Source organism: Poeciliopsis prolifica, unplaced genomic scaffold, assembly GCF_027474105.1.
Source record: "Poeciliopsis prolifica strain line A6 unplaced genomic scaffold, Auburn_PproV2 SCAFFOLD053, whole genome shotgun sequence".
Lineage (NCBI taxonomy): Eukaryota > Metazoa > Chordata > Actinopteri > Cyprinodontiformes > Poeciliidae > Poeciliopsis > Poeciliopsis prolifica.
Window position 1 is genome coordinate 953,678 of NW_026562428.1, and position 26,963 is coordinate 980,640.

At 42.2% G+C, this 26,963-nt stretch overlaps 1 protein-coding gene across 5 annotated transcripts in view; it reads left to right on the forward strand.

Moving 5' to 3' along the window:
• The window catches only part of prox1a (prospero homeobox 1a), a 50,458-nt gene extending 23,831 nt beyond the window's left edge, over positions 1-26,627 (forward strand). For all 5 annotated transcript variants that reach the window (XM_055059235.1, XM_055059232.1, XM_055059233.1 and 2 more), the window contains 6 exons: positions 323-740; positions 830-1,420; positions 1,554-2,780; positions 7,849-7,956; positions 14,706-14,900; positions 24,845-26,627. In XM_055059235.1, the coding sequence (XP_054915210.1) occupies positions 390-740; positions 830-1,420; positions 1,554-2,780; positions 7,849-7,956; positions 14,706-14,900; positions 24,845-25,030 (2,658 nt within the window). In that variant the 5' untranslated portion in view covers positions 323-389 and the 3' untranslated portion in view covers positions 25,031-26,627. The remainder of the gene's footprint in view (positions 1-322; positions 741-829; positions 1,421-1,553; positions 2,781-7,848; positions 7,957-14,705; positions 14,901-24,844) is intronic.
• The last annotated feature ends 336 nt before the right edge of the window (positions 26,628-26,963 follow it).

The window sequence follows — 26,963 nt, forward strand, 5'->3', positions numbered from 1 at the left end:
ACAGACCTGTTGAACCTGAAATGCTGAGATTCTTTCACTTGCATTTGGAAATAAGTTACTTTGCAGAGGAACAGTAAGAAAAAGCTTGTTTTTATTTTCATAACTGGAACAAAACCTTATATTTGGTTTATGTGTATAGAGCCAAGCTGATTGATATTTTAAAGAGTTGGTTCTCTTGGGTTATTTTTAATAAGAGCAACAAGTTCTTTCTTCACTGATAAAAGTGACTCACCTTTGGTCTTCTGAGTTTTTTCTGCCCTTTTGTCTCTTTGATACTAACTACAAATTCCAATTTGTCTTGATTCTGTTTCTCAATGACCAGGCTAATCCTCTCACTGTCTGTTTGACTGTGAGGCCCCGTGGACATGCCTGTTTAGCTGCCCTGCGTGATGCCTGATCATGACAGCACCACCCTCTTAACCAGACAAACCAAGCGCAGACGTGTCGACATCGGGGTGAAAAGGACTGTGGGTAGCGCGATATTTCCCCGTGCCCGGGAGACCCTGCTCGAAGCCATGAACCAGTCGCACGGCCCTGATCAGGACGGAGATCTCTCCCTGGTGAGTCACGGCCACGGGGCCGCCAACGGTGACGGAGAGAAGACAAACGTCCTCAGAAAGCTGCTGAAAAGGGCCAACTCTTATGAAGACGTCATGATGCCTTTTCCTGGGGCTACAATCATCTCCCACTTATTGAAGAACAACATGGGGAAGAACGGAGGGAGTGACTCAGGCTTTCAGGTACAACTTGATCTGCAGAGATAATAATAATAATTTTTAAAAAGTTCTTAACTTTAAAGTCTGAATTAAGCTGCTGTTCTTTATTGCAGGGTAGTGGAGCTCTGTCCAGTGGAGGTTCGGAGATTCAGGCCGAAGACGCCTGCAGTAACTCTTCACGGGACAGTCCATCCGACTGTCTTTCCCCTGGTCCTCCTCTGCCTCCTCCATCGTCCTCTAACTTTGGACGACCGTTGCCGCCCTCGAATCACATTTCTCACACCTCTTCTCAATCTTTATCCTCCTTTGACTTGGACCGACTGTCGGACGAGCATCTCCGTGCCAAGAGAGCCCGCGTGGAAAACATCATCCGCGGAATGAGTCACTCCCCATTGGTCCGTCCCAATGCCGGTGACCACAACCAGGAGGGCAATCGTGAGAACGAAAATGGCAGCAGCAACAGTAACAATCACAGAGGAGAGGACGGCAGTCATAACAGCAGCCGCGGCGGCGATTGTCCTTCCCTCCTCAGCTCTCCTGGTTCGCGAGGCGGTGTGGTCGGCATCGGCGAGGTTTACAGAGAGAATAAGAGGAAACAGCGTCTCCCACAGCAGCAACACAGTTTCACCCAGCTAGTTTGTTCCAGGCAGGAGCAGAGACAGGAAGAGAGAAGGCAGCTCAAACTACAACTTGAAGACATGCAGGTAACTAGATCTTTTAGTATAGATTTCCACAAGTGTTTACCAAATTGTTCTCTAGTAGAATTCTTATTCTTATAGCAGAATTTGAGATAATAAAAAGCTCAACCTATGTGTTCTTTGTTGTTTCTTTGTTCAGAAACAACTGCGTCAACTTCAAGAGAAGTTCTACCAAATCTATGACTCTGAGACAGAGGAAGAGGAAGAGAACATAGTGAATGGAGAGGTCAACCAAGGAGGGGATAGAGAGGAGGATGGCAACCTTTCAGAGGACAGTATCCGCTCTGACGGCCTGGAGGAGAGGCACAGAGACAGAGGCCGGCATAACCATGATGATCTATCCGAGTTGGACCCGGGACTTTTCCTGGACAGAGCCCGAGCCCTCCTCCGAGAACAAGCCTTGATAGATGGAGAAATGGAGGAAGATGCTGACAGCCGGGAAGAGGAGGAAAGAAACGGAGAAAGGGTGATGAAGAGGAGAGGGGTAGCAGGAGGAGGAGGAGGAGGAGGTGGCCGGCAGCTGGCCGAGACACTAAAGCAGGAGCTGAACTGTGCCGTGTCACAGGTCGTTGACACTGTCGTCAAAGGCTTCTCCTCACCCAAGCAGAACACCGGTCACCATCATGGCTGCCACAGCAGTACGCCAGCTGCACCTTCTTCTTCCTCCAACTCATCCTCATCTTGTCCACCTCCTTTCGGGCCACTGCCCTCGCTTACCCCAGAGTCTCGTTTTGGTGGTGGTAATTTGGCACTCAGCTTGAATGGTGAAGGCAGTCCCACCCCTAACTATCATTCCTCCAACCAGAGGCTGCATTGCTTTGGGGATGTAATTGTCCCTAGCCCTCTAGATTCGTTTGGTGGTCTGAGTAGCAGACTTAGTGGTGTGCCAACACCCAACGATCAAACGGAGGCTCTGCCGCTTGTAGTGCGCAAGAGTGGGAGTGCGGTAGAGACCCCCAATGCTTCTCTTCCTCCTCCTCCACCTCCTCATCATCCCTCCCTCCACCCATCTCCGCTCACAGCTTCCCTCGGCTTTAGCCCGCCATCATTTCGCCACCCATTTCCTCTCCCCCTCATGGGTTACCCTTTTGGGAATCCCCTAGGATCACATGGGGCTGGAGGTGGCTACCCCTCAGGACCAAAAGACCACAGTCGGGTATCCCCCGACTCTATGGACATAACCCGGGAAACTGTCAGCCTCAGAACCAAGATGGCATCTCTCAGCGGGGCCCACATGGGCCACCATCACCACAGGCAGAGCTCTCCAAGCCACCATGGACCAGAGGGCCTGTCACTGTCCCTCATCAAGTCAGAGTGTGGAGATCTGCAGGACATGGCTGACATATCTCCCTACTCAGGCAGCACTGTATCCTTACCATGTGTTACCTGAATATTGAAGGTAATGTCTAAAAACTGCTCTTTTAGTCGAGGAATATGGTTTGGATTAATCGAGAAAAATTTTGTTTAACAATCTTTGAAACTAAATATTGTAAATTAGGTATGCTAAAACTTGTGAGTTTCCCATCGTCACCGTTAAGAGAAAATTTGAAACTAAATTTCGGTGAATAAAACAATTCAGTTGAGCTTTTGAAACATGACATAAAAGACACGGCCAATACTAATTTGGAAGATAAGCCACAAAATTGTAGCTATAATCCTAGATATTATTATTTTAGCTCTCTTGTCCACAAGAATCACATTTTTCATAATAGAGCGGCAGCAGGAGGCAAAGTGACAAAAAGTCTTTAATATCAATTAATCTGCATTAATTGGCTGCTGCTCTGAGCCTCTTGTTTCCCTCAGTGAGTGGGGAAGATGAAAAGGGCGCACCGGGTCTTGCAAGAAGGGGAAGATTAAACAGGTCGCACACTGCTCTCCAGAAGCCCTTTTAAGTCTGTGCAGCAGGTTGTGTTGTTTAAAGGTGCAGGGAGAGGCTAGTGAGCTCCCTCTTGAACATGCGCGCACACACACACGCGCACACACACACACACTGTTTGCACTGTCTGAGACACTCGGGTGCTGTTAGGTTCTCTTTCATCACAAAGACTTTGTACATAAACGCTCAAAGCAAATCATATTTCACTTTGTCTGAGTGCATGTGTGTGAGGTAAGACTTTGTTCACAGGCGCTCAAAGCTAATCATATTTCAAAGAGTATGTCAGAGGAGCAGGCAAACGTTTGGCTTTATTGACGGCAGCTTTCTAAATTTGCGCATATCAGTGTTAAGGAGAAGTGTAATATCTAAAAGCTGCACAGTTTCCTCTTTATCGTTTTTAGCTCCATCTCCTCCCTGCTACCATTTCGGAACCCACCCACTCACTTTCATTTGTTGGCCCTTCATTTTTAGTTGCCTGGCAGGCGTGTGTGTTTAGCGCGCGCACGCACGCACGTGGGAACACACGCCTTGCCTTTCATGGCGCGTGCATGTCGACAGGTGTTTGCAGGTAGCTGTTTATCTTTTCGTTCCTAACCTTTCATATGGAGAGGGCTTCTCCCGGCCATCTCACTTTGACTCACACAAGAGAGCAAACAGGCGCATGTGCACAGACGCGCACGTTTGAACAACAAAGTAAAGAGAAAAATAAGACTTTGAACTCGTCAAATGGGTACTCCTTGCAGCTGTGATGGGGATTCGATCACAGTGTCGCCTTCAAAGCTAATTTAGATGTTGCTTTCATTGAAAAACAAGAAAATATTTGACACGGCTCTTGATCCTCTTGAGCCGTTTCATACCAGAATGCCCCCCTATTCATTGTTAAAGAAAAACAAAATCTTTGAAATGGATTATTACTTCAAAGACACTGACTGAGCTTTAAAAAGATTTTTTTTTCTGATAAAATTGCTCATCTTGTTTGTTTTTTTTATCAAAAAACTAATTTTGTTACAACATAAAGAATAGAGCAGATTTTAACTGATGTGTTTATAATAATTAGGAAAGTAATTAGGAGCTCTGATTTTTAAATGAGCAAAATTTGCAATTACTTCATGCTTCTGTCTGTAGCTTCAAGTGGACGTAGCTCGATGTTGATAATAATAGATATTAAATATATGTGGAGTGTTTTTCCAATTTGAGAAAAGCTAGCGAAACAAATGGAAAACCTGAAATGATATCATCATTCCTGTATGCCCTATGAAAGCCGTTCCACGCTAGTGCTAATTTTTGTCCCCACGTTTTTTGTTTTTTTTACATATTCCCAAATTCAAGACCGCTAAATAAAACCAAATGCTAAACAACTAATGGTTGACCGAACATGTCAAATGAAAAGTAAGCTAGAACTCTTTTGATTCAACCACTAGCTGGTATGCTAGTCGCTAGCTAAAAATTCACTAGCTAGTGTGGAAATTTAAGGACGTTTTTCTTTGGAATCATTAACGTGGAGCTTATCGCAAACGTTTCGGAAGATGTAAAATTATGCGATTTTCCTCTTCTTGTCTTGTTAGACAAATTTGTAAAATAAATAAATGAATAAATGTAAGCAGACAAATTCATACCCACACAAATCACGCCATTCTTTTTCTTGGTCATTAATTGTAATTATTTTCTCAAACTGAGCAATGTTGTGCAAAAAATATGTATTTTTTTATATTTTAACTAAGTGTTGTTGAAACCAGCATTAATCAAGGTACAGACTGTTGCATCAACAACAGACAAACAATCTATTTATGAAACCAGTACAGTGAACACTGTTCGACAGAAGAATGCCGTTTCCGAGTCGAACTGAAATGAAACTGCATGAAACCTTTGCTGTAGTTTTTGAGGTTAATCTTGTTTATCTCAAAAAACAAGATTTTTTAGATGAACAAAAATTCATGACATACAAGCGGTGAATGTGCCCATTAAATTTATATACTTTAAATAATCTTTTTGTACCTGAGAAAGTCACACGTGAAACATCCAAAACTGCAACATTTAAAATTGCGTAAATTATCAGCCGTACGATTAATTACGTTAAGTTGCGGATTCTTGGTTGCATTTTGCAATGGTCATCGTTCACCTGAAAGGCTGTTTCTTGCAGTGAACACTCTCAGGTCTGTGTATCTTTAATCCTTTGTATTGAGCTGAGCAGATGTCCTCCATTCATTTATGAATTTATCCCTCCACCCTCCCTCTTTGCCTCTCAGTCCAGCTCTTCCATTGACACACATAGACACACACACACCTGGTAACAAGGTCAAGTTACCGCTGGTATGGTGAGCTCTGCACAACACTCACAGGCTCTTTGACAGATATGCATTAGGCTAAACACAAACCAATAGGAAGACAAAAGCAAATTGGGAGGAAGAGGAATGGATGGAAAAAGAACATGTGTGTTGTTTATTCACCAACTCCCTTTAGCTACTATTACACCCAAAAAAAAACAACAATGCCACATATACTCTTTATTCATTATATCGTCTCACGCTTGTTTACTCTGAGGCTCATTTTGTTTGTTTGTGTCCCAAGAGAAAAAGAACACAGACATCAAAATTCTGGACAATATGTACCGAATGAGCACATGGTGACAGGTTGGTATGAATGTTAACAATGAGATTGGTGGTGTGGTGGGTTGGGGGGGGGGTGTTTGTGCCGTGCCCCATCCCTGATGAATCCAATGCTAAATGAATGATGGATCACATTGAGACTCACTTCTGGTCTAACATGGCTGCTGCATCACGGCACTTTCCAGATGTCGCGTATTTATGGTTTGGATCATTGGCTGGGATTTTTTTGGGTTTTTTTTTTTCGGGGATGCCAAATCTCTTAAAGATAAAAAGTACCAAATGATTATGTTTTCATATTTCACTCTGTCATCAGATTTCTCCTTTTCCTGTTTTTTACCCCCACTAAATAGTTGATGCCATTCTTTCCTTTTTTTCCAGCTGTACATGTCCGTTGAGGTTTTCTGCGTGTGTGTGTGTGTGTGTGTGTGTGTGTGTTTCTGTGTGCTAATTGACCTTGTAGGGGGCTCCATTGATTGCCTCATCTTCTCTGATAGATTATAGGCCTTTTAATGTGGTGGGGAAATGGCAGCATGGTGGGGCACAGCTGTTGTCTCCACACACACACGCGCGTTACCACACACACACACTAACACTGAACACACAAGCGCTCGCCGCCCCTGAATCCAAGGCCCTCACAATTATTATTTTTGCCGCCGAGTCTGTGGGACGGAGGGATTTGTGGGGTTTGATCAGAAGCCAGCAGGTGCTTGTGTTTACTTTGGGTGTAAACTACTATATTCATCGCAAGACCAGGCCCACTTTGCTTAAATGTTCCATTTAGCCCTAAGTAAAATAAAAACATATATATCTCTAGTAGGTGGAAGTGTGTATTTTGGTGTCTGCATTTGCAAATTTATTCAAAATTTGAAAACCAGTGATGCAAGTGTTCTTTTAGGAAACACACGTTCATCCAAAACAGACAAATCTCTTTACTTTGGCTACTTTTACTGCTTTGGGTGTTTTCTAAAACTGTTGCAGTTTTAGAAAACTGTCTGCCTAGTGACAATTTGTAGCAACCACCATGTTTCTATGTCATTGTTCTTCTTGATCATTAAGTAAACACACCGTTGGCTAAAATGTCTTTTCTTGCACATGCCAGATAGATTCTGCAGTAACAATTCCAAATAAATGTTCAATTTTTCTTTTTCAAGTGGTATAAAAAATGTCACCTGCAAGCTAGATGTTTCCTGTATGGGGATTGACGATGTGCAGTGGTCAGGGTCAGGGTTAGGGTTTTTAGTTTTGCAGTAACAGCACCGAGCTGCGTAATTTTGAATGCTTTTTCTTTCTTTCTTTCTTGCTTTGCTTTTGTGTGTCCCTCACCGTCTCGCTCCATCGCTGCTAATAGCATGTAACGTACGTCAAAAGCTTGTTGAACGATCATCCAGCTGGAACGCTGCTCTAAAATTTGCCTCAATGAATTTTAAAAATTGAGGTTCTTGAATTGTTGCAGCTTCAAGTCCATTTCTATCATTTCCACATAGACTACTGTTTTTCTAGCTAGCTATCAAATGCTCATACAAGTTAGTCTTACTAAAAAAAAATAATAAAATGTTTTTAAAGAACTTTCTGTAAATTTTCTACTTTATTGTAATAATTTTGACATAAAATACATAGAAAATAATGGAAAATCGGAAATTACAGGCATTTGTCATGTGGCTTTGGACGTTTATCAAATTCTGTATTGAGCTTTTTTTCTGTTATTTTAAAAAGAAAAGCTGCTTCATCAATAATTATGCAATACATTGAACTTTAGTAAATAGCAATGTCATAATGGGCTATTCCAAAAAAGAACTTTTATTTTCACCTCCATTTATTTCTTGATGGAAGGTGAAATTTTTCGTTTTCCCTTTTTGACTGCAGAAGAAACAAGCAGTTGCCTCCCTGTGTTTTTATTTTAAAAGATTCTGTAACGTCAGCACGTTTTGGCGCCTTAACTTGTCCTGATTCAGATTCAGGAGGGCTTGTCTCCAAACCATCTGAAGAAAGCCAAGCTGATGTTCTTCTACACTCGCTACCCTTCCTCCAACATGCTCAAAATGTTCTTCTCTGACGTCAAGGTAAGACCCGTTTCTTTATTTTTATCCTTCTTCCCTTTTGAAAAAGTCACTCTCGTTCTTTGGTGGCATTTTTTTTATGTCTTGTTTGTCCTTTCATAGTGTCTTCGTTTAGAGTGGCCTTAAATGACATTTAATTAAAAACGCTTCCGTAGAAATATTCATACCTTTCAGATGTTTCTCATTTTGTCTTTGCAATCATCACATCTCAGTGCATTTCCAGCTGAAAATGTCATCTTTGTTTGCACATCTAGTTGAGGAGAGTGTCTTTAAAAATGTCTAGCAAAGAAATTCTAAATTATATGTGAATATTAGGGAATAAATAGTTAATTTGTTCAAAATTCTTTACATATTAACTACATATATTTTCACGTGTTACAAAAGTAAATGCAATTAATTGTATCTTTAGTTCCAGGGGGAACCTTTATGTTTGCTTATTTCTGGTACAACAGTAAATCTGATGCACAAGTGGCATCCGCTCACAACAAAGGGCGTTTTTTGAAGTGAGAATGTTACAATCAATTAATTAGAGATCCTTCAAGAATTTGCTAAATGAGTTTTATGAAGTTCAACCACTAATAACTCTACTTTGATCTAAAAGATTATATTAAAGCTGTAGTTGTACTTTCAAGGAAGTGTTAGCTCTGTTTTTAGCTTCATCCAATTGTCTTTAAACTTTAACATGGGGCGACGATTCTCCTGTGACAAAGTATGCCCACGCCATTATACTGCCACCACCGTGTTTCACCAAACCTTTCAATTATACAGACACTAAATGAAACAGAAGGGATGAATTTCATGAGTTTAGCTCATGAAATTCAAATAAAATACATTTGAAGTTTGTGGTTGTAAAATTGAGAAATGTGCAACAGTCGTAGTTCAGTTTGCAGGACACGGCATGTTGTTTATTATAATTATTCCTAACTTTTTTGATAAAGTTCCATCGTGTTCAGATGAGCTGGATCTGAGTGCATGTCTGCGTGTGTGGGCGTGTGTGTGGGCGTGTGTGTGTGTGTGTGTGTGTGTGTGTGTGTGTGTGTGTGTGTGTGTGTGTGTGTGTGTGTGTGTGTGTGTGTACGAAAACTTAGAGCGCAGATGGGCGTTCCAATCTGGCATGTTTTTGTCACATAATTAGAGTTTCTGGCCTTAATCGGGCTTGGGTTAGTCAGCAGGGTGGGGGCGAGGGGGATAACGCCCACTTTCCCTCTCACACACTCCCACACACTCCCACACGTACTGTAGAATAGCTTCCCCTGACACACACACTGTGACCTGAACCTTTTTGCCGTTTTCACTCCAAACACACGCAGCTGCATCAGCGCGTTCGCTCTCGTCGGCACAATTAAAGCCGAACCTGGAGAAGCTGTGGCTGAGCAGGAAACACACTCCAGAGATTAGGCTGAGAAAAATGTAAAGGACCCCCACGAAGTTTGTCACGGGGAGGGTGAAAAAAAAAAAAAACGACCAAAGTGTGTGCAAATGATTGCATGTTTGGAGAAAATGACAGAGGGATTGTGGAGGAGGATGAGGGGGGGAGTGAGGGATTGGGGGATGAAAGGGATGACAACAGAACTGGAGCTATAAAACAAAAGCGCTGATTGTTTGGTGTTTACAGGCTGCTACGGGTTTTGCAAAGGAGCATACGGCTCCTCGACAGATTCAGGACGCTCTATTCAAATGAGCAACCACTCTCTCTCTCTCTCTCTCTCTCTCTCTCTCTCTGTCTCTCTCTCTCTCACACACACGCTCACACACACACCAGCTGCTCTTTTGGTTCATGTCTATGGTGACCACTTCCTCGTGGGAGTTCCACATCCTCATCGGCTGCCATGGGATACCAGGTTGCCAAGCAAACTCAAGGTTGCTAAGCTGACCTACCGCGGGAGAGCGAGGACCTGCCGGGTCATCAACCAGGAGTCAGTCCATTAAGTGATTAAAAAGCTGCTGAAAGGGGGAAATTACCGAATTGCAAGTAAAGTGAAAAACATCAACCCAAAATCCAGGTAGCATAGCAGGTCTGGTAAGAGTTCGATTAAAATAATTAACATTTATACAGTTATAAAACTTGTGAAAATAGGTTTTCGTCACACTTGAAATTAAAGTCATTTTTGATGATTAAACTACAAGAAATAAATGAAAAATGCACTAAAACACTAAAAAAGAAGTCAAAACCTTTTTGCAGAGATATGAATCCATAATATTAGATATGATTCTCATAAATTCACCTGAATTTTGTCAGGACATGTCACGTTTTTAGTCCATTTTTAGTTTTTGTTTTCAAACTCAGGTGAATTTACAACAAAATGGCTTCGAAACGCAGCAGGCGGAAACATAACGGGGATGTATTATTTTATTTTTAAACAAATATAATCAAAACATAGAAAACAACTAATGACACTCATACCAACACTTATATCATTCTTTAATCAGATTATATTCTTAAATTCCAAATTAAGTTGAGTTTTGTTTTTGAGCAATGATGTCATTAGAACTATGGAGTTTATGTATTGTAGATTGAAATAATATTAAAAATTGTAACTTTATCTCCAGATTGAGATTCAATTTCTTAATTGATATGTAAGGAACAATTTACATTTGTTTTAAAAACCAAAAAACATGCTTAAAAATGTTCCTAAATTTGAAAAAAGGAAAACAAAAAATAAAAAAGTAGGTACTGCTATAGAAAATAATCAGTAAAAAGGCAGGTTGTGGACATCTGCTTCATTTGTATCACAGTAAAGAAACGGACCACCAAGAAACTGTCTCTGTAGCAACTGGCTTCATCGAATATATAGCGCCACCTGCAGGCAAAAGTCGAAACAGTTTGTGTCCAGTATGTGTGGGGTCTGTAGAGCTGTTAGCTGACCATTTCCTGACCTCTGACCCATGCCGGTCGTGGGTGGAGGGACCGTCGGTGCTGATGTTTGTTGCAGTCTGGACCTGGTCCGGTTCTGTAGATGCGATGATGATTAAGAACACACACTTTGTCGTTGTTCAGGAAATAAAGTCTCTTTGCAGTTTGTGTCTCATGCAAATCAGTGTTTATACTGAACTTCAGTTTTAATTGAGTCATAATCCCAGTTAATCCATTTTATTTATGAGACACTTTACAACTATTACTCTGCTTAATGAAAAAAAAGAGAAGAAAACACGTAAATGGTGGATAATCCTATTTGTGACAAGTGAAGCTTTTCTTTTTGAAGACAGTAGATAACCGTCTGTGTCCCGTTTAATTGTCCCACCGCATTCATTACCAGAACTCTGAAATCCGGGTCAGTGTCTCTTTCCCGTTCCCTTTCTCACCCTCACTCCGATTCCGACCGGCGCCCCCTCCCTCCTTCCCAGGGAACAATAAGTAGCATGTGTTAGAACGGTTCCCTGTAAGGGAATTAGGCCCTGAATGGCTCCACTAATTGGACTTGAATGGACTTCGTCTATGGGAAACTGGTTCTTAAAGATGAGCCTCTTATGTACAATGACCTCCTCGCTGAGTGTGGGAAGTGGGTTGATCTGACGGCTGTTTCGAGCGCAGATGAGCGAGCGTACACACACACACACACACACACACACACACACACACGCACATACAAAAAGAATCCCAGACCTCTTGCCTTCTGACCAGTCACAGTGTTGGTGCGAGACGCCGGGCTTTGCTGGTGTCTCGCCTTGAGAGAGTCAGTGAGAGTAATTAAGACCTCGTTAAGACTGGAGGAGGATTAATTAGACGCTTTCTGGCTCAGGGAGCTCCTTCGAAGTCACACGCAGCTGAGTGTTTACACTCACACTAAGTTACAGGCATGCGGCGAGCGTGAAGCTGTGACGCATTTATCACTCCTGCCTCAAGAGGCTGAAGTGACATCTCAACATATTCGCCTCAGTGGGAATCAATTAGAGTCCATGCCGCCGTTTAGCCGTCCTGTCAATTAGTTGCATAATAAGTTACACAGCCAATTTGACAGTGCCAGGAGGAGAACGTGACGCGGCTTGTCCATACAGATTCAACTGTACCCAATGCTCTACATAATGCTTCCCCTGTAATAGTTTTCTTTAAAAAAGGCGTACCTTTATCATTTGTGTGGTTGTCAAATTTTGCGTTTTGGTCACAATGGCTATGAGTGTCTTTGGAGGACTCAAGCAAACACACACTTGTGGAGTGTGTCCGCAACCCTAATACATTTCCTTCACCTCCATGTCTTCAAACTGTCTGATCAGGCCAAATGTTCAATGCCCCTCTAACCCCTTTGCCATGTGGGGTTTCACCAAAGACTAATGTTTTCAGTTGGAAAAAGTTTGGGAGTCAGTCTTGCCTCAAGACTATCCTGAGAAATGAGTAATAGCTGAACGAGTTATATACAAGTGACTGAGGTTAATTTTTGTCTGTTGGGTGTCTGGCCTCTGTCTCCAGCTCAAATAATTCCTTTGAGTTGAGTCATTCATTCATTCAGGATCCTTGTTGGCACCTGCTTTGAGACCCTCAGGGTCCAAATTCGAGTGCATAAAATCTAGAATCATTTTTGGGAATCCCCAGAAAGACTTAGAACCTGTTGCTGGGGTGACAGATGTCTGGCTTTACCTGTTACCCACACGGCCAACTCTCACAGAAGGGAAACGGTGGATGGCACAGCCTCAAGCAGTGGTCCATGTAGGACTGGGTTTTCTGAGATTTTTGTTGACTGAGCAAATTCTCTGTCTGCTAAAAAACAAACAAACAAAAATAACTTGCTGACCTACGGTGTTTTTAGTTGAAGTGGGCATATTCTTAAAGGATGCGAGTGTCTGCCCTTCAGTTGTGGCCCCGGGGCAATGACAACACCCACTGTCAACAGAAGAAAACGGGGAGTCAGGCCTCCCTGACACCATCTCTGACACACTCCCTTTACTGCCACTTCATCGTAAACATAAAATGGCATTCCTCAAACTCAGCAATTTGCCTTCTCACCACTTCCATTATCTTTCTTTCTTTTGTTGGTTTTTTTGTTGTTTTGTGCTGTTTGGGGGCTGGGGGTGTTAGTGGGAGAGCAGTTTGGTCAGTTCATGGCGCATGTTTGAGCAGAAACTCTACATGACATTTGACTTCTGAGTGGCTTCCAGTTTTGTGTCTCAGGACAACAAACTTTTCCAGCTTTTATTTATAGAGAAAGTAATTAGAGTTACAACAATATATGATTCCAATCTCAGAATTAAGAAACCAGATTGTGCAAAAAACTTATGTCATCCACAATGATCTACAAAAATCTGACTATATTGTTTTTTCCACTCGCAAAATAAATGTACTCTAATTAAACTCTTTTTTTCTTCTTTTTTTTTGTAATTCCAGTGTGAGAAGATGCTGTAGAAGTAAAATAGATGTATTTCCAGGGTTTTTAAATCCATCTGTACCAAGTTAGTTGTTTCTAAACAACTTGTAGGTCAGAAAAACTACCCAACCTCACACTTTCCCCTCCTGTTGCCCACCACCCGCGCCCCCGCCTGCAGTTATGCTCCATTATGTCACCCCCATGTGACCACCCGCAACAAAATATCTCTTTCCCTCATCTCATGCCCTCTGTGCATTCCTTTTTTCCTACCATTCATCCCTCTGTCTGTTATTCGTCCCAGGCCCCCCGCGGACCCCCCCCCCCATCCCTCATCCCTGTGAGACAATGTCTTGTAACAATACAGAGCTTAATCTCCGTGTCAAAGCAGTTTTTCCCCTCCAGCGAACACACACACACACAAACACACACATGTACTTTCACTGTTTGTTGTTCTGCACATTTTGCTTCCACTTAAGGAGAGCTAGCACGCTAAAATGTTGTCAAACTCCTGCCCAGTAATTAACAGTGGATGTGAAGTAATTTAAATGACGTAAGCATATATAAAACAGAACCAAATCTTGAAAAAATTTTCTTGTAAAAAGAACATTCCTGTTTTTAACTGACAGTCCGTAGCATTAAAGTCTTCGGTCATTCCAGGAGAGTCTGTGTTCCTCCATGTCTCTTCTTTCTGGACTCTGCTGATCAGCAGTTTGTTGTTTTCTCTCTCTCTCTTCACGGCAGCTTTTTTTCTAGGACAATTAAAACCGTCTAAGCAACATCATGAAGCCAAAACGAAGCTCCAACTTCTCTTATTAGAATAAGAACGTCGTAGAAACTTCATCGAACCAGATAACAGACAATGGAGAGTTTGCACAAAAAAAAAAACTAGCTCCATTTTAAACTCTGCAGGCCTCATTTAGTACGTTAGACGTTAAACTTGATGTTTCATGCTTACTGTTAGGCATGGTGGTGGAGGAGTGATGCTTCAGGTTGGCTCAGAGCCGTTGCTGTGGTGTTCGGCTCTCATTACATCTTTCCCATATTTAGACTCAAAAAAATAAATGAGTAAAATATTCAGTTACAGGTATGAGTTGTTGTTGTTTTTCATGCCGCGAAGCAAGAAAATGATTTGCATAGAAAATCGACGTTGCCAGACAAAAAGCAAATTCCCAAGTTCATGCATAGCCATAATCAGTGCAAGCAGTCATTCAGCGGCTGGTTTGCTGTCATGCAAACGAGGACGAAAGCAAACGTCGAGTTATGACATGATACATGATACAGCAGAATACATCGGATAGTTTTATTTAAATTTGGTCCATAGGCATAAGCCATTACTGGTGAGTGAGGTCCTCGACCGCGGTTACAGAGAATATTTTTAATTCTGACGAGTTATTTTGGGAAATTGACGTATTTGATTTGAACTGTACACATGTATTTTTTTTTTTTATCTCCCAGTTCAATCGTTGCATCACCTCCCAGCTGATCAAGTGGTTCAGCAACTTCAGAGAGTTCTACTACATCCAGATGGAGAAGTTTGCCCGTCAGGCCATCAATGAGGGCGTAACCGCAGCCGAAGACCTGACGGTGAGCCGGGACGCAGAACTCTTCAGGGCCCTCAACATGCACTACAACAAGGCCAACGACTTTGAGGTAAGACCGGATGTCATGCGCTTTGGTTTGGTCAGGAGAACTGATGGTCAACCCAAGAAAACAGCCCATCAGTCTATGGGTAGTTCTAGTTAGCAGGAGTTTAATAAATTACACCTCAACCACATGTCTCAGCCATTAGCCAGTCACACACACATTGATGATTTGTCAGATGCATCGGCACCACCAGGCCAGGACGGAACCAGGGGGCTTTTAGGGAAGGTCCACGGGCTTTGAAAAAGACCTGGTGTTGTATTTTAGATCTGAAATCCTCACCTTTACCCCTTTCACATAAGGGCGACAGATTTCTACTTCAACTCAAATGGGTTTTCGAGCGCAACTATGATCGCAAACTACCGTTGGAATACATCTGGAAGAGCCTCCGCTCATCCTGACCCCTCCAATTAGTGGAGAAGCTAACCAGTTTAAATGGACTCAACTAAGGAATCTGAAATATGCAATGAAGTTTGTGGTACAATTGACCCATCCTGGAGAAGTATGGTCCAGTAAACCATAAAAGACCTGTAATTAAATGTGTTTTCCAGTTTCTCAAGTAGCTTCTTCAAATGTATTAAAACGCGTTTTGCTGAAAACTGCCCTCCACCAAGTCAACCGTTCCCTTCACGATTCTGCTGAGGTGTGGATGTTGTAATAATGTGTGTGTTAGCGTGTGTGTGTGCGTGTTCGATGAGGCAAAAGAGGACGCCGCTCTAGGCGTCCTTGTCAAAGCGATTTGCAGAAGTCACATCCCCCCCCCGCCCCTCACTTCTTCCCAGCCAATATTGGTGTAAGGGGACCTGAGGGCCCTTAAACTACGCAACGTAACATCAGCAGCATTTAGATGTCCATTAGCGCACACCTTCCCGCTGACACATACACTTGTCTTTTTTGCTCAGCGACATGGGTGTTGAAGCTTAAATGCAACAAAGAGGACGATATGCAGACAAATTAGACACACACACACTCACACATCGGAGCGTCCTACATATGTGAAGATAAATAGGAAACGCTTTGCATGCTAAGAGTCAGGTAGCATTTCACAGGTGTGTATAGAAAGGCATGACCAGGAAAAAGACACACACATGCAAATTGCTTTTGTGTTTGTTTTGACTGGTCAGCACGAAGGTTATTTTTAGGGTTCAAAGGGAATAAGTTCAAGCAGAGGTCATAAAGTCCTGCATGGAGATTTTTTGAAGAAGCTTCTAAAGCTCGTCTGTGTGTGGAATCAGGTTTGACTCGTAATGAATGCTAACTAAAGACTGACTGAAAGGTAGAAAAATCAATACAGATACTTGCAGCTGACAGCCTAATTTGCAGAGCTACAACATGTAATTGTAATCAGAGGATGCTGATAAGGACATCAGGAAAAGGTTGCGAGCGTCCCCCAAACTGAAGGTACATTTACTTTGCCTTCCTCGACTTTGTCGCCTTCACCTCCCGTCTTCCTCCCATCCGTTCACCTTTAGGGAACATTACTGGCTAGGGACTGTCTTTTCCTCTCCTTCCCTCTCTCCATTTCTCTCTCTCTCTCTGTCAAACTCAGAGGCATGAAACTGGAACCACAGCCGATTCAGCAAGTCTCCTGATGTACACACACACACACACACACATAAGTCTTCTCCTTTTGCCAAATTTAGCATCGTCTAACTTCCACCTTGGTTTGTCCCCCATCATGACTCCCTCTCCCCCTTCTTTTCTCCATCTTCCAGCTGAATGTGCCCTCTAAGCACAATTACCTCCTTTGGTTAAGTTTTGTTTGGTTTTTTTCCTTCTCTCATCAAGAATCTTAAATTGACTTTTCTTCAAGAGTTTTCTTCTGGTCACATTTTTGAGTCACCGCTGATGTTCATTCTAATAGCTAATAAAGTCAAATATAAACTGTAAAACATGATTTCTTCTGCTTTTTTAGATGTACAGTCAGATTTTTCTTGATTTGTCTAATTGCAAATTGCAAATTGTTTTGTGAACCGGGACTCCAAGTCTCTGACAACTTGTCTATTCACAGATTTTTCTTTTTTCTTGGAGCATTGGCAAGAATGCTTATTTTCTGCATCTTATGACCATAACTGGTCTGAATGTCGACTGTCGGTGAAAAGCTTTCTTGAAAAAGATCTAGATCTGTGTTCAAAATGGCCCAGTCAAAGTCTGACTGAGAATGGAAGGTAAAGACCTGAAAGATGATGTCCACACTTTGGAACATTTCGGTCTTAAATGTCCATGTTAGTCAGGTGAAACTCTTCCTTTTGGAATTGACAGTCGCGAGAACCGACTTGAACACGGAGCCTTTCTGGTTCCAGAGAAAGAAGACTTCAGCGGACACACTTGGACAGCATTTTGAATTCTTAATTCAGAGAGAGTCTGTGTGCTTCAAAGTTGGCGTAAACAGGCCTGAGTAATTATAGCAGCTTCATTAATTACCACCTCTTCAGCCACATTCTTTCTACTCTTCTTTTTTTTATTTACCTCTGTCTTTCCATCTCTCTTTCCTTGCTTGCTCCTCCTCTCCACTATTCTCTGCTAATTGCTGCTCTTCCCACTGAATTAATGAGGAAAAGTGGGAATTGTCTCATCTTGCCAGGACAATCAGGGAAAGGCGTTGGTATCTCGTTGTGCCAAGAGGAAAAGAAATGTTTCCTCTTTTGATTCTCCGTTTGGTTCTTCCTAGCAGATTGCCGAGCGGCGCACCTTCGACTCGTCGGGGTTAGGAATGCCAGATTCCCATATGCCGTAAACACGGAGCGCGACGATCCAGGCCACGGTATTCCGCTATGTGTGCCGGGTCAGCGGGGACAATGAGACATTTTTATGAAGCCTTCTAGAGGACGTTCTCATCTTTCCAGTTCAAGGATCCTCGCCGGCTCTGTCAGCACCAAATGACGGCACAGCTGCGCCTCACACACACAAACACACACCCACACACACGCATACGCATCCGTCGGACACACAACGCCGGTTGTGTTCATCTGAAAGCGCAGATATCCTCTCCCTCGAAGGCCGGGTGTGGTTGCAACCAAAATCTGCCCTTTGACTTTGCGTCGCACACACACACACACACACACACACACACACACACACACACACACACACACACACACACACACACACACACATATGTGCACACCTGGAGGCCAGAGTGGTCACACACTCACATTTCAGAGCTATCTGCTTTCATAAGCTTTGCTCTTCGTGAAAGGCTGAACTTCTCATGTCTTTCTCCACCGATTTAGAGTCTTTGTCATCCCTTTGCGCTTCTTATTCATGCCGTCACTCATCTTCTTCCCACTTCCTGTTCATGGAAGCTCCCCGGAACAGAAAGCAGGCTAAACTCCACCCAGAGGAATCGCGTCTGAAAGTGGGAGCTTTTGTCAAACAAACGGATACACTCAGCGATGAAACAGTGGGACCACACTGTTTAGTCTGCTCCATGCATTTGCTCTTAAGTTTGTCCTTTTTTCCCCCTCTGCGTCTGCTGTCCTTTCAGTCATAACCTACCCAGAAGGCATGGCTGTAAAAGTGTGTGCACACTTGACGCAACGGATAAGCCCTTTAAAAGAAGGTGAACCTCAAAGTCTATAAAGATTTGTCCTCCTTTGTTTCAATCTGCACTTCTGAGCCCAGCGCTCCTCCTGATTACTGCTTTCATTAATCAGGTTGTGAACATTGTGTGAGAGGAAGCCGCTTCAGTTTTCGAAATCAAAGCAACGCGCCAGAAAACAACTGCAGGTCACGGTTGCAGTTTAAACAGGAAAACCAGCAACAAGTCGCCAAAGAAGAAACGGAGGGAAAAAAAAGATATAAACCATGTTGGCCATGTCTTCTTCCTGCAGAATATTTAAGATTGAAAAGTCGAACCTCTGAAAGGATTTGATCAAATCTCCAAGTATGTAATTTTAGCTGAAAATGCTGCCAGATTAAGCTGATTATTTGTTGTTACATTAACAACAAACTATTTTGGTAAGAAGTAGTGGTCATTTGGTTAACAGTTGTTTTTTGATGTGGTTGGGCAATTAAAGAATTGTTGGTCTTCTTGATGCCTGTAAGTTAAAGTCAGAGGAGGTTTAAACATTTAGTTACTAAAACAGCCTTGATGTTGGGAAGTAAACACTTTGAAGTGTGTGAAGGAATGTCCATGTTTTCCAAGAGACACCAGCTTATAATTCCCATTAATACCCCCTTGACTTCGCCGTCAGTCAATAAAGTGAAGAATGCTAAATGAGTGAGAGTCCTTCGCTGCGTTTGTGCTCCACACAGAGCGGCATGCTGCAGAGAATGCCACCTGCCAGTTTCTGTCACTATAATTATAGCTATCTGCTCGCAGCGTGTGTGTGCGTGCGTGTGTGTTAGTATTCCAGCTGAGAAGACGAAGGCATCATCTTTGTCACCGAGCCTGATTGGAGTCACGCGGGGAGGTTAGGGGGGTGCGAAGGCGTGCGCTGGTGTTGTGCTCGCAGTGATTCCCTTTTCCCTGCCCCAGCTGTCTCCTTAGCTTCAACAATAGGGCTGCTAACAAAGAGCCGGCCTTCAGCCTCCATCATGTGATGCTAGCGGTCTGCAGCATCTCGGTCAGATGACCCGACCCATTGTCCTCCTTCGGGTGACACACAGGAACGCTCACAGAAGGAAGCAAAGAGGGCAAACCCTAAGGAAGCGCGGCACGCGTCAATGGAGTCCCGCAGAGAGACACGGAGGCGCACCAGGTCGCCGAGGGGACAGACAGAGACACAATCTGAGGACGCAGACCCTTCCTTCTGTCACATGCAGTCGGAACAAAGACGGCGTAGAAGGCCAGCCCTGGTGACAGTGAGATCAGTGAGCGACTGACAACACGTCAGCTGAGAAAGGAAACGTATTGCTCGTGTCCTGGAGGAGCTGCTCCTTCTCTTCCTACAGATAAAATATTTTCAGATCCACTTAAACAGCTGATCGCTGTCACTCAGGTTTTGTCTGTGGGACGGCTGCTGTCTGTGTGAAATAACAAGTACATCATGTGGAGCTGATGATGCTCGCGACTGTTCACTTAACAAACATTCAGAACGGGATGTGTTGAAGGTTTCAGACTTTAAATATGAAAGAACAGGAAGGAAGGAAGACGGGAGAAGAAAAAAAGGGATGCAAGAAGGAAGAAAAAGTCTATTAAGGAAAGAACCAGTCAGTGAAGGAAAGAAAGAAAGGAAGAAAGAAGAAGGGAAGGATTTAAGGAGGAAAGAAAGACGGTAAAAGGGAATGAAGGGAACCACATCTCCAAAAGTAAATGTCGGTTTGGATTTATTTGGTGTAACACCAGAACTTCCAGCTCGGGAACGCGCTTCCTGGTTCCCTCCGTCTGTTTTTGTGTATTTTCCTGCCAGGGTGAGTGTGACTAACGCCAGGTCTGATAGCGGCGAGCGCAGAAGAGAGATAGGGAGAGGAAAAAGGAAACAGATGCCTGAGTGTTGGCGCAGAATTGACACGTTCACTTTAGTCCCAAACACACACACACACACACACACACACACACACACACACACACACACACACACGTCCAGCATTTGACAGTCCACAAAGGGGCAGCACATGAAAGAGTTCCAGTATTGTCTCCATGATGGAGAAATACTCAGCTGACCAACAGCGGAGCAGACCTCAAGGCCACACAGCCAATGAATGAAGAACAGGTTGACAGTGCATCACCGAAAATTAAAAAGAGCAATAAACATATGAAAAGATGCGAGAAACTGACAAGAAATCAGGAAACCATAGCTCAGCTTCCTGTTTAACGTCATGAAGAAGGAGCGACGGGATGAACAGAATCGATGAACAACAAAATTCAGCAAACATGCAAATGGCAGAGATCATTTTTTCTTAAAGCCGAATATCGTGTTGGTGTTGCACTTTAACATTTCTGTGTTGGTGTAGCGCTTTCATGTTAGAGTAACGTTTATGATTAGGTTTAAACAATTAAACAGGTTAGTTTTAAACAATTAACCCTAACCTGGTTAGTTAGCAGCCCACTAAGGTTAGGGTTAGGAGTCCAAATACCAAACCTCACTAAGAAAATTCAGTTGGATGTTTGTGTAAATGAAAAAAAAGTGACAGGAACGTCTTTGCCGAACTTTTTTTTTTCATGCCTCAATTCTTGATTCTTTTGTTCACATCTTCTGAAATGAAGATGTTTGTCTTGAGCAGAAAACGCACCGAGTCTCTGATTGTTGGTTTTCCTCTGTGACCAAAACGACCAGAACTCTTTAAACGTGAGCTTTGGTAATGAAGCGACCTACTTATGAAGGACCCTTCTTTATCCTAAAATATTTTTAGTCCAACCGTGGCCCTTTGTGCTCGTGACCTGCTTTGTCTGAAATAAATAAATAAATAAATAAATAAATCGCTCCTAAGTCAGTGAAGCAGACGTCACTGTTGCCAAGTGCAGCTTTGTTCAGTTTCTGTCCCCCCCGCCGTTTGCTTTGTGACTCTTCAGGTGGCGCTTTTTCACCCCACTGCCATTGTTACCATTCAGATGAACAACAGTGATTTCTGAAATTGCTTTAATAAAAAATTAAATAAAATAAAGTAAAAAAAAACTGATTGGATGATTACATTTTTCAACACAAGAATCAAAAAGCACAAAACAGACGTCTCAGTGGGTAGCGATTTAAAGGCTCCTGTCCTCCTTGTCTGTGTGCCTGTGTGTGTGTGTGTGTCCGTGTGTGTGTTTGTGTGAAGACAGAGTAATTGAGCCTCCCCTCATCCAATATTTACCCAGCAAACCAGAGCAATCATGCGAATTATGTTTACTGGAAACAAAGTGTCTTTCTTCCTCTTTATCTTCCTTTTTCTTCCCTACTTTCCCAATTCCTTCCTTCTTCTGTCGCTCTCCTGGCAACTAGACATTATATCAAGATCCTGGCCAGGAGTTAATCACACACACACACACACACACACACACACACACACACATAGAGGGAAAACAGGCCCATCTGTATTGATGATGGCCTAATTTAGATCTTTTTATTGGACTGATTTACGACGGTTGGACAAATCTGGGCATCTGGAATCCAAATGAGAGTGTGTGTGTGTTTTGCGTGTGTGTGTGTGTGTGTGTGTGTGTGTGCTGACACCCAACCTGGACACTCAATATCCTGCTTGCTTAACCTCATCCTTCCAGCTTGTGTTTCCCTACGTCTCTGTGCGAGTCAGCGTTGTCCTTTTGGTCTTCTTGCTTCAGCACTTTGAAACGTGTCGTCCTGTTGGGTTGGGAAAACAACACAAGAATCAAAAACGACCATCGGCTTTGCTGATGGACACCGAGGTCCATCAGCAAAGCCGATGGACCTCACGGTCCGTCGTTCGTCTTCTGGACTTCCACTTGGGTCGAAATAAAATGAGGGAGGAAGTGAACAAAAGACGTGGTTTGCCCGGTTGTAGGATGTGATGCTGAATACCGTGTTGGTGTGTCAGGAGACAAAGGTTCTCAAAGGCATCTTCAAGATCAAGCTCAGGTTTCAACTTTTATTTGTCCCAGTGGGCAGTTTCACAGCAACTGTTAACAGCATCTCCACTTTGGAGCCTTTTATAGATTACAGGAATAATTTTGTGACACCAGCAGAGGCTTGATGGTCTAAATTTGCTTTCAGTTTTACCATTTTCTGGACATTTCTTGCTTGGATGTTTTCAGCTCCAAATGATGGTTTTTGATTGGCTACCAAGTAAAGAGCTGTGTATGCTTATGGGACCCAAAAGATTGTTTCCTTGGTTGGTTGACTACTTCGTGGACCTGGACTCTCATATCAAAGGCCCTTGGTGTGACTGACTACAGCCAAACCAAAAGGCTTTGGTTGCTTTGGTTAGACCAAATTCATCCAAACTGTTTAATAACTAGGATGAATTTGAATTTCTTTTTTTTTTTTTGCCTCAACATAACATTTATTGAAAATTGAATTGAGTTCTAATTTTAAAAAAAATAAAGCTTTAAATATTAAGTTTCAAAATCAGTCATTTCTTTTAATATTAATTTGTCTTGGAGAGACAATGAGAAGTTAAAAGCCTCAAGACTTTTGTGCACATTATTAGTGCACATGAAATCAATTCAGATGTTCACTTTGAGAACCCAGACTTACCTCCAATCTGACGTTTGGGGATGTAAATCAGACCATCATCAGCAAAGAGGCTTATTGGGATGAGCACTTTAAGCCAGCGATTTGTAAAAGTATGTGTTTGGGGTTTTTTTTACACCATCAACATTGTCATTTGGATACAGTGTTATAACTCCAGGTCTTAATCAGGGACTTTAAATTCCTGTCTTGAGTATTTTCAAATATATTTCAAAAATGATTTTGAATATCATTGGTGCGCTGATTGCAGTTTTCTGGCTTGCTGTAGATTGTTGAAATTTCTGACTTTGATATCATTTTTTGGTGTCAAAAGTCACTAAATATTGTGACAAAGTTGCTGAATTGACAACAGTGGGGTAACTATTGTTCAGACGTGACCTGGTGGGCGGGTCTGCCAATCAGAGCAGAAGAAGACTGATTGTTAGACAAGATCAGTAGCAAACATTCAACCAAAATCAAGGAGCTGATTTATCACTGATGTATCTTCTCAATTCTTCTTGGAGTACTTTATAAAAGTTTAGCGCAATTTTCCAAAACCTCCAGCTTGCCAGTAGAGCAGCTGAAAGCTGAGTGTTTTCAGTAACAACCTTATCAAGATTATGAGGTTTTCACTGCAAACACTTCCAGAGAACTCAAATCTACAAAAAAAAAAGCTTCAAGGAGACGCCGTTTGCACACCTCAAACCAACACTGTAGATATCATCTGAAAGTTGTGTCCAGAGCATGTGTGTTGTGTGTTTGTGCGCGAGTGTCTGCAGTGAGACAATGACAGAGAGCCTCATTGAAATAACAGTGGTCTCGGGGGGGAGGCAGCTAAAAAGAGAGGAAGGGTAGGTTGGGGTAGAGGGAGTATATGAGAGTCCAGGGAATCATTTAACTGTTGTGTGTGCGCGCGGAGTGATTCATCCGTTCTGGTGGCGACTAACCTTGGCATGTCCTGCCACGCGTGACGGGGTTACACTCCACTGTCCTCTACATGTGTGTGTAGGAGTTTGTCGGGTGTATAGGTCATTGTATTTAGTCTGGTAGAGTCAGCAGTGTGTGTGGGTGTGTGTGTGTGCATTAGTATGCAAAAAAATAAAATAAAGAAGGAAATCATGGTCAGGTTGTTTTGGATGATCTCGCCCTTGGGAGTGAACGACGTATGCGTGCTATTGTCCTCCTGTCAAACACACTGTTAAAACACACAAACACAACCCGGACAGATGTTCACCTGCCTGTTGGACGCTAGCTGTGGCTCATGGAGGTGGTTTCTTCTGCCTGTGTGTGCAGAAGAAACTGAGAGGAGTGTGTCTCAGGGAAGTTCTGGAAAAAATTTGGAATGGTAGTAGATTTTCTTCAGTCTATCAATCACTCGTCTCATTCGAGGGCTTCTGATATTACCTTCATACACCGTGCGCTCCATCTATTCACAAAATACCAAGAAGTGAAAGAAGACATTCTCACCACAACATTTCCTTTTAAGCTCAAGTGTTTTTGTTATTCCTGCGTATCCAAAGATTTGGACAGGTCCTCCCTGCTGGTTGTGATTGTTTTATAATAACACAAAGTCTGTCAAGAAAAGCTTTCCTTTTTTTGTTTTGGAATCAAGCAAACTTGACGTCGGACAATGTCACTTTAATGACATTGTAGCTGAGCAGAAAGCAGCTCAATGAGACGCAGTTGGTCCTTCGGTCACCCATGAAAATCTCTTTTCTTCATTGCAGTCAACATTTCACAGACAAGTGATGTTACTTACAAGAAAATACATTTTCCATGTAATTACACATTGTCTTTAGCTTTGACGGAGACCTTTTGGAAGCGGTTAGTGTTCGAGACAAACGTTCAGCCTGTGCATTCACACTCCCCTACGCTTTCCGCCAGGTTCCCGATCGGTTCCTGGAGGTTGCCCAGGTGACGCTCCGCGAGTTCTTCAACGCCATCGTAGCCGGGAAGGACGCCGACCCGTCGTGGAAGAAGGCCATCTACAAAGTGATCTGCAAACTGGACAGTGACGTCCCCGAGGTCTTCAAATCCCCCAACTGCCTCCAGGAACTCCTCCATGACTGACTAGGACGAGCGAGGAAACCAGGCAAGAGGAACAAACCCGCCAGGACCGTCAGGTCTGAACTGAACGTAGAGCGCGCTTCTGTTCACCGGAGGATCTGAAGACAACACTGCCCTCTATAAGATTTTATATGAAGAGTTGCTCCTCTTGAATAGCAGGAAAGGGCTCACGCTCAGTTTTAGATATTCATGTCTGGACTTTTGGAGTTTAAAAGCAAAAATGTGAGCAACTGATGATCCTCCTTGCACTTAAAGAAAAGGTTTTGTTTGAACTTTCTCCTCATCCTTAAAGATTAAAAAAATGATGAAAAGGATGCTGGACAGGAGCAAACTAATAACAAAGATGATAATATATATATATATATATAAAAACAAAAAAAAATCTTCTTATTGTGGATGGCTTTGAGTTACATGGATGATTTTGAAAAGAAAAAAGGTGTAGTTTGTGTATTTTCTCCTCCTTTGTATATGTCCCCATCCATCATGCACACGTAGGAAAGCACAGTAGCATCCTGACCACAGAGCGCTGCTCATCTTAGAGCATCAGACACGTAAACACGTAAATCTCTATAATAATATCCATGCCCAAAAACTTTGTGTCAGTCTGTCACGTAAAAAAAAAAAAAATCTCATTACAATAAAAGTTTTTCTGACTGAACGTGATCAAACCTGACGTTCCAGGGGTGTGAATACTTTCTCAAGCCACTGCATTCCAGTATCTAAAAACGCTCTGTTTGTAGAGATTACTAAAATTCTTGATTTCTTGAACTTCAGTTGTGGGTTTGATTACTTTGCTAAATGTGGATGACCTTTATAAATGAGACAAGAGGAAGCCAGCGGACTATTTTTGTCTAATATGATCAAAAACACATCGTGCCAATAAGCATGAATAAGAAATGTTTGCATATCGATACTACATGTATTTTTCACATCCATGACTGAACCGTTGACTTTTTAATTCTAATCAATTCAACTTATTTTACAAATTCCCTTAGAATTTGAAATATTTATGCCACACAGTGGCAGACATTTTTAATAGAATTCAACATTGTGGCAGATTTTTAATGTTGCAGATATTTGTGTCTCGGATTTGAAGAGTTCCCAGAACATCTTCACAATTCACACGTTCCAAGAAATGTGTGAACATTCGTCAGTAAAACCAAGTTTTTACCGACGCAAACCTATTCAAATAAAGCACAGGAAAAAAATTCAAATCTTTATAATATGTATTTTTTTTTTTTTTTTTTTGCTTTTGCAGTGATATCCAGTGTCTGATTGAAAAGCCCTCAATTAATCAATTTGACTTAATAAAGTAATAATTTCCAAGGTATCAATGGCCCATACTGTCTTCTTGTTGCTAACAATGCTAAAAATAGATATAAAAACCCCAAAAATATGTATAACATATTTATTATTTATATTAAAGATATAAATAATACACATCAGACATATATGCCTTTCTTTTAATTGTAACCCTTTAAATGTTTTGGATATTGAATGGTTTACGCATCCATTTCATACACACACACACACACACACACACACACACAAATACTGTTTACTTTCTTTATAGTTGAGCTGGTGCAAAATAATAATAAAAAGAAAAAAACTCACAAAACTGTTTTTGTGTTTTTAATTAAAACGTTACAACATTTTGCTGCTCAGGCAGCCGATCTTGAAGATTTTGGTCCTTGTGATGAAACGTTCCTGTTTAGCATTTTAGCCTTTTCGTTAACTTGGAGAACATTCAGCGCACTTAGCCTTTCCCTAAATTCATTTATTTCAAATCCTTTAATCAGTTTCAGTATGTAGCATACATATGTAGGTCTGCTTCCAATAGAACCGACCAAAAGACAATGCAACTTACCATAATCAAATTCTGTAACAAATAAATGAATGAAAACATTTATTTCCGCTTAAATTTCACCACATTTGT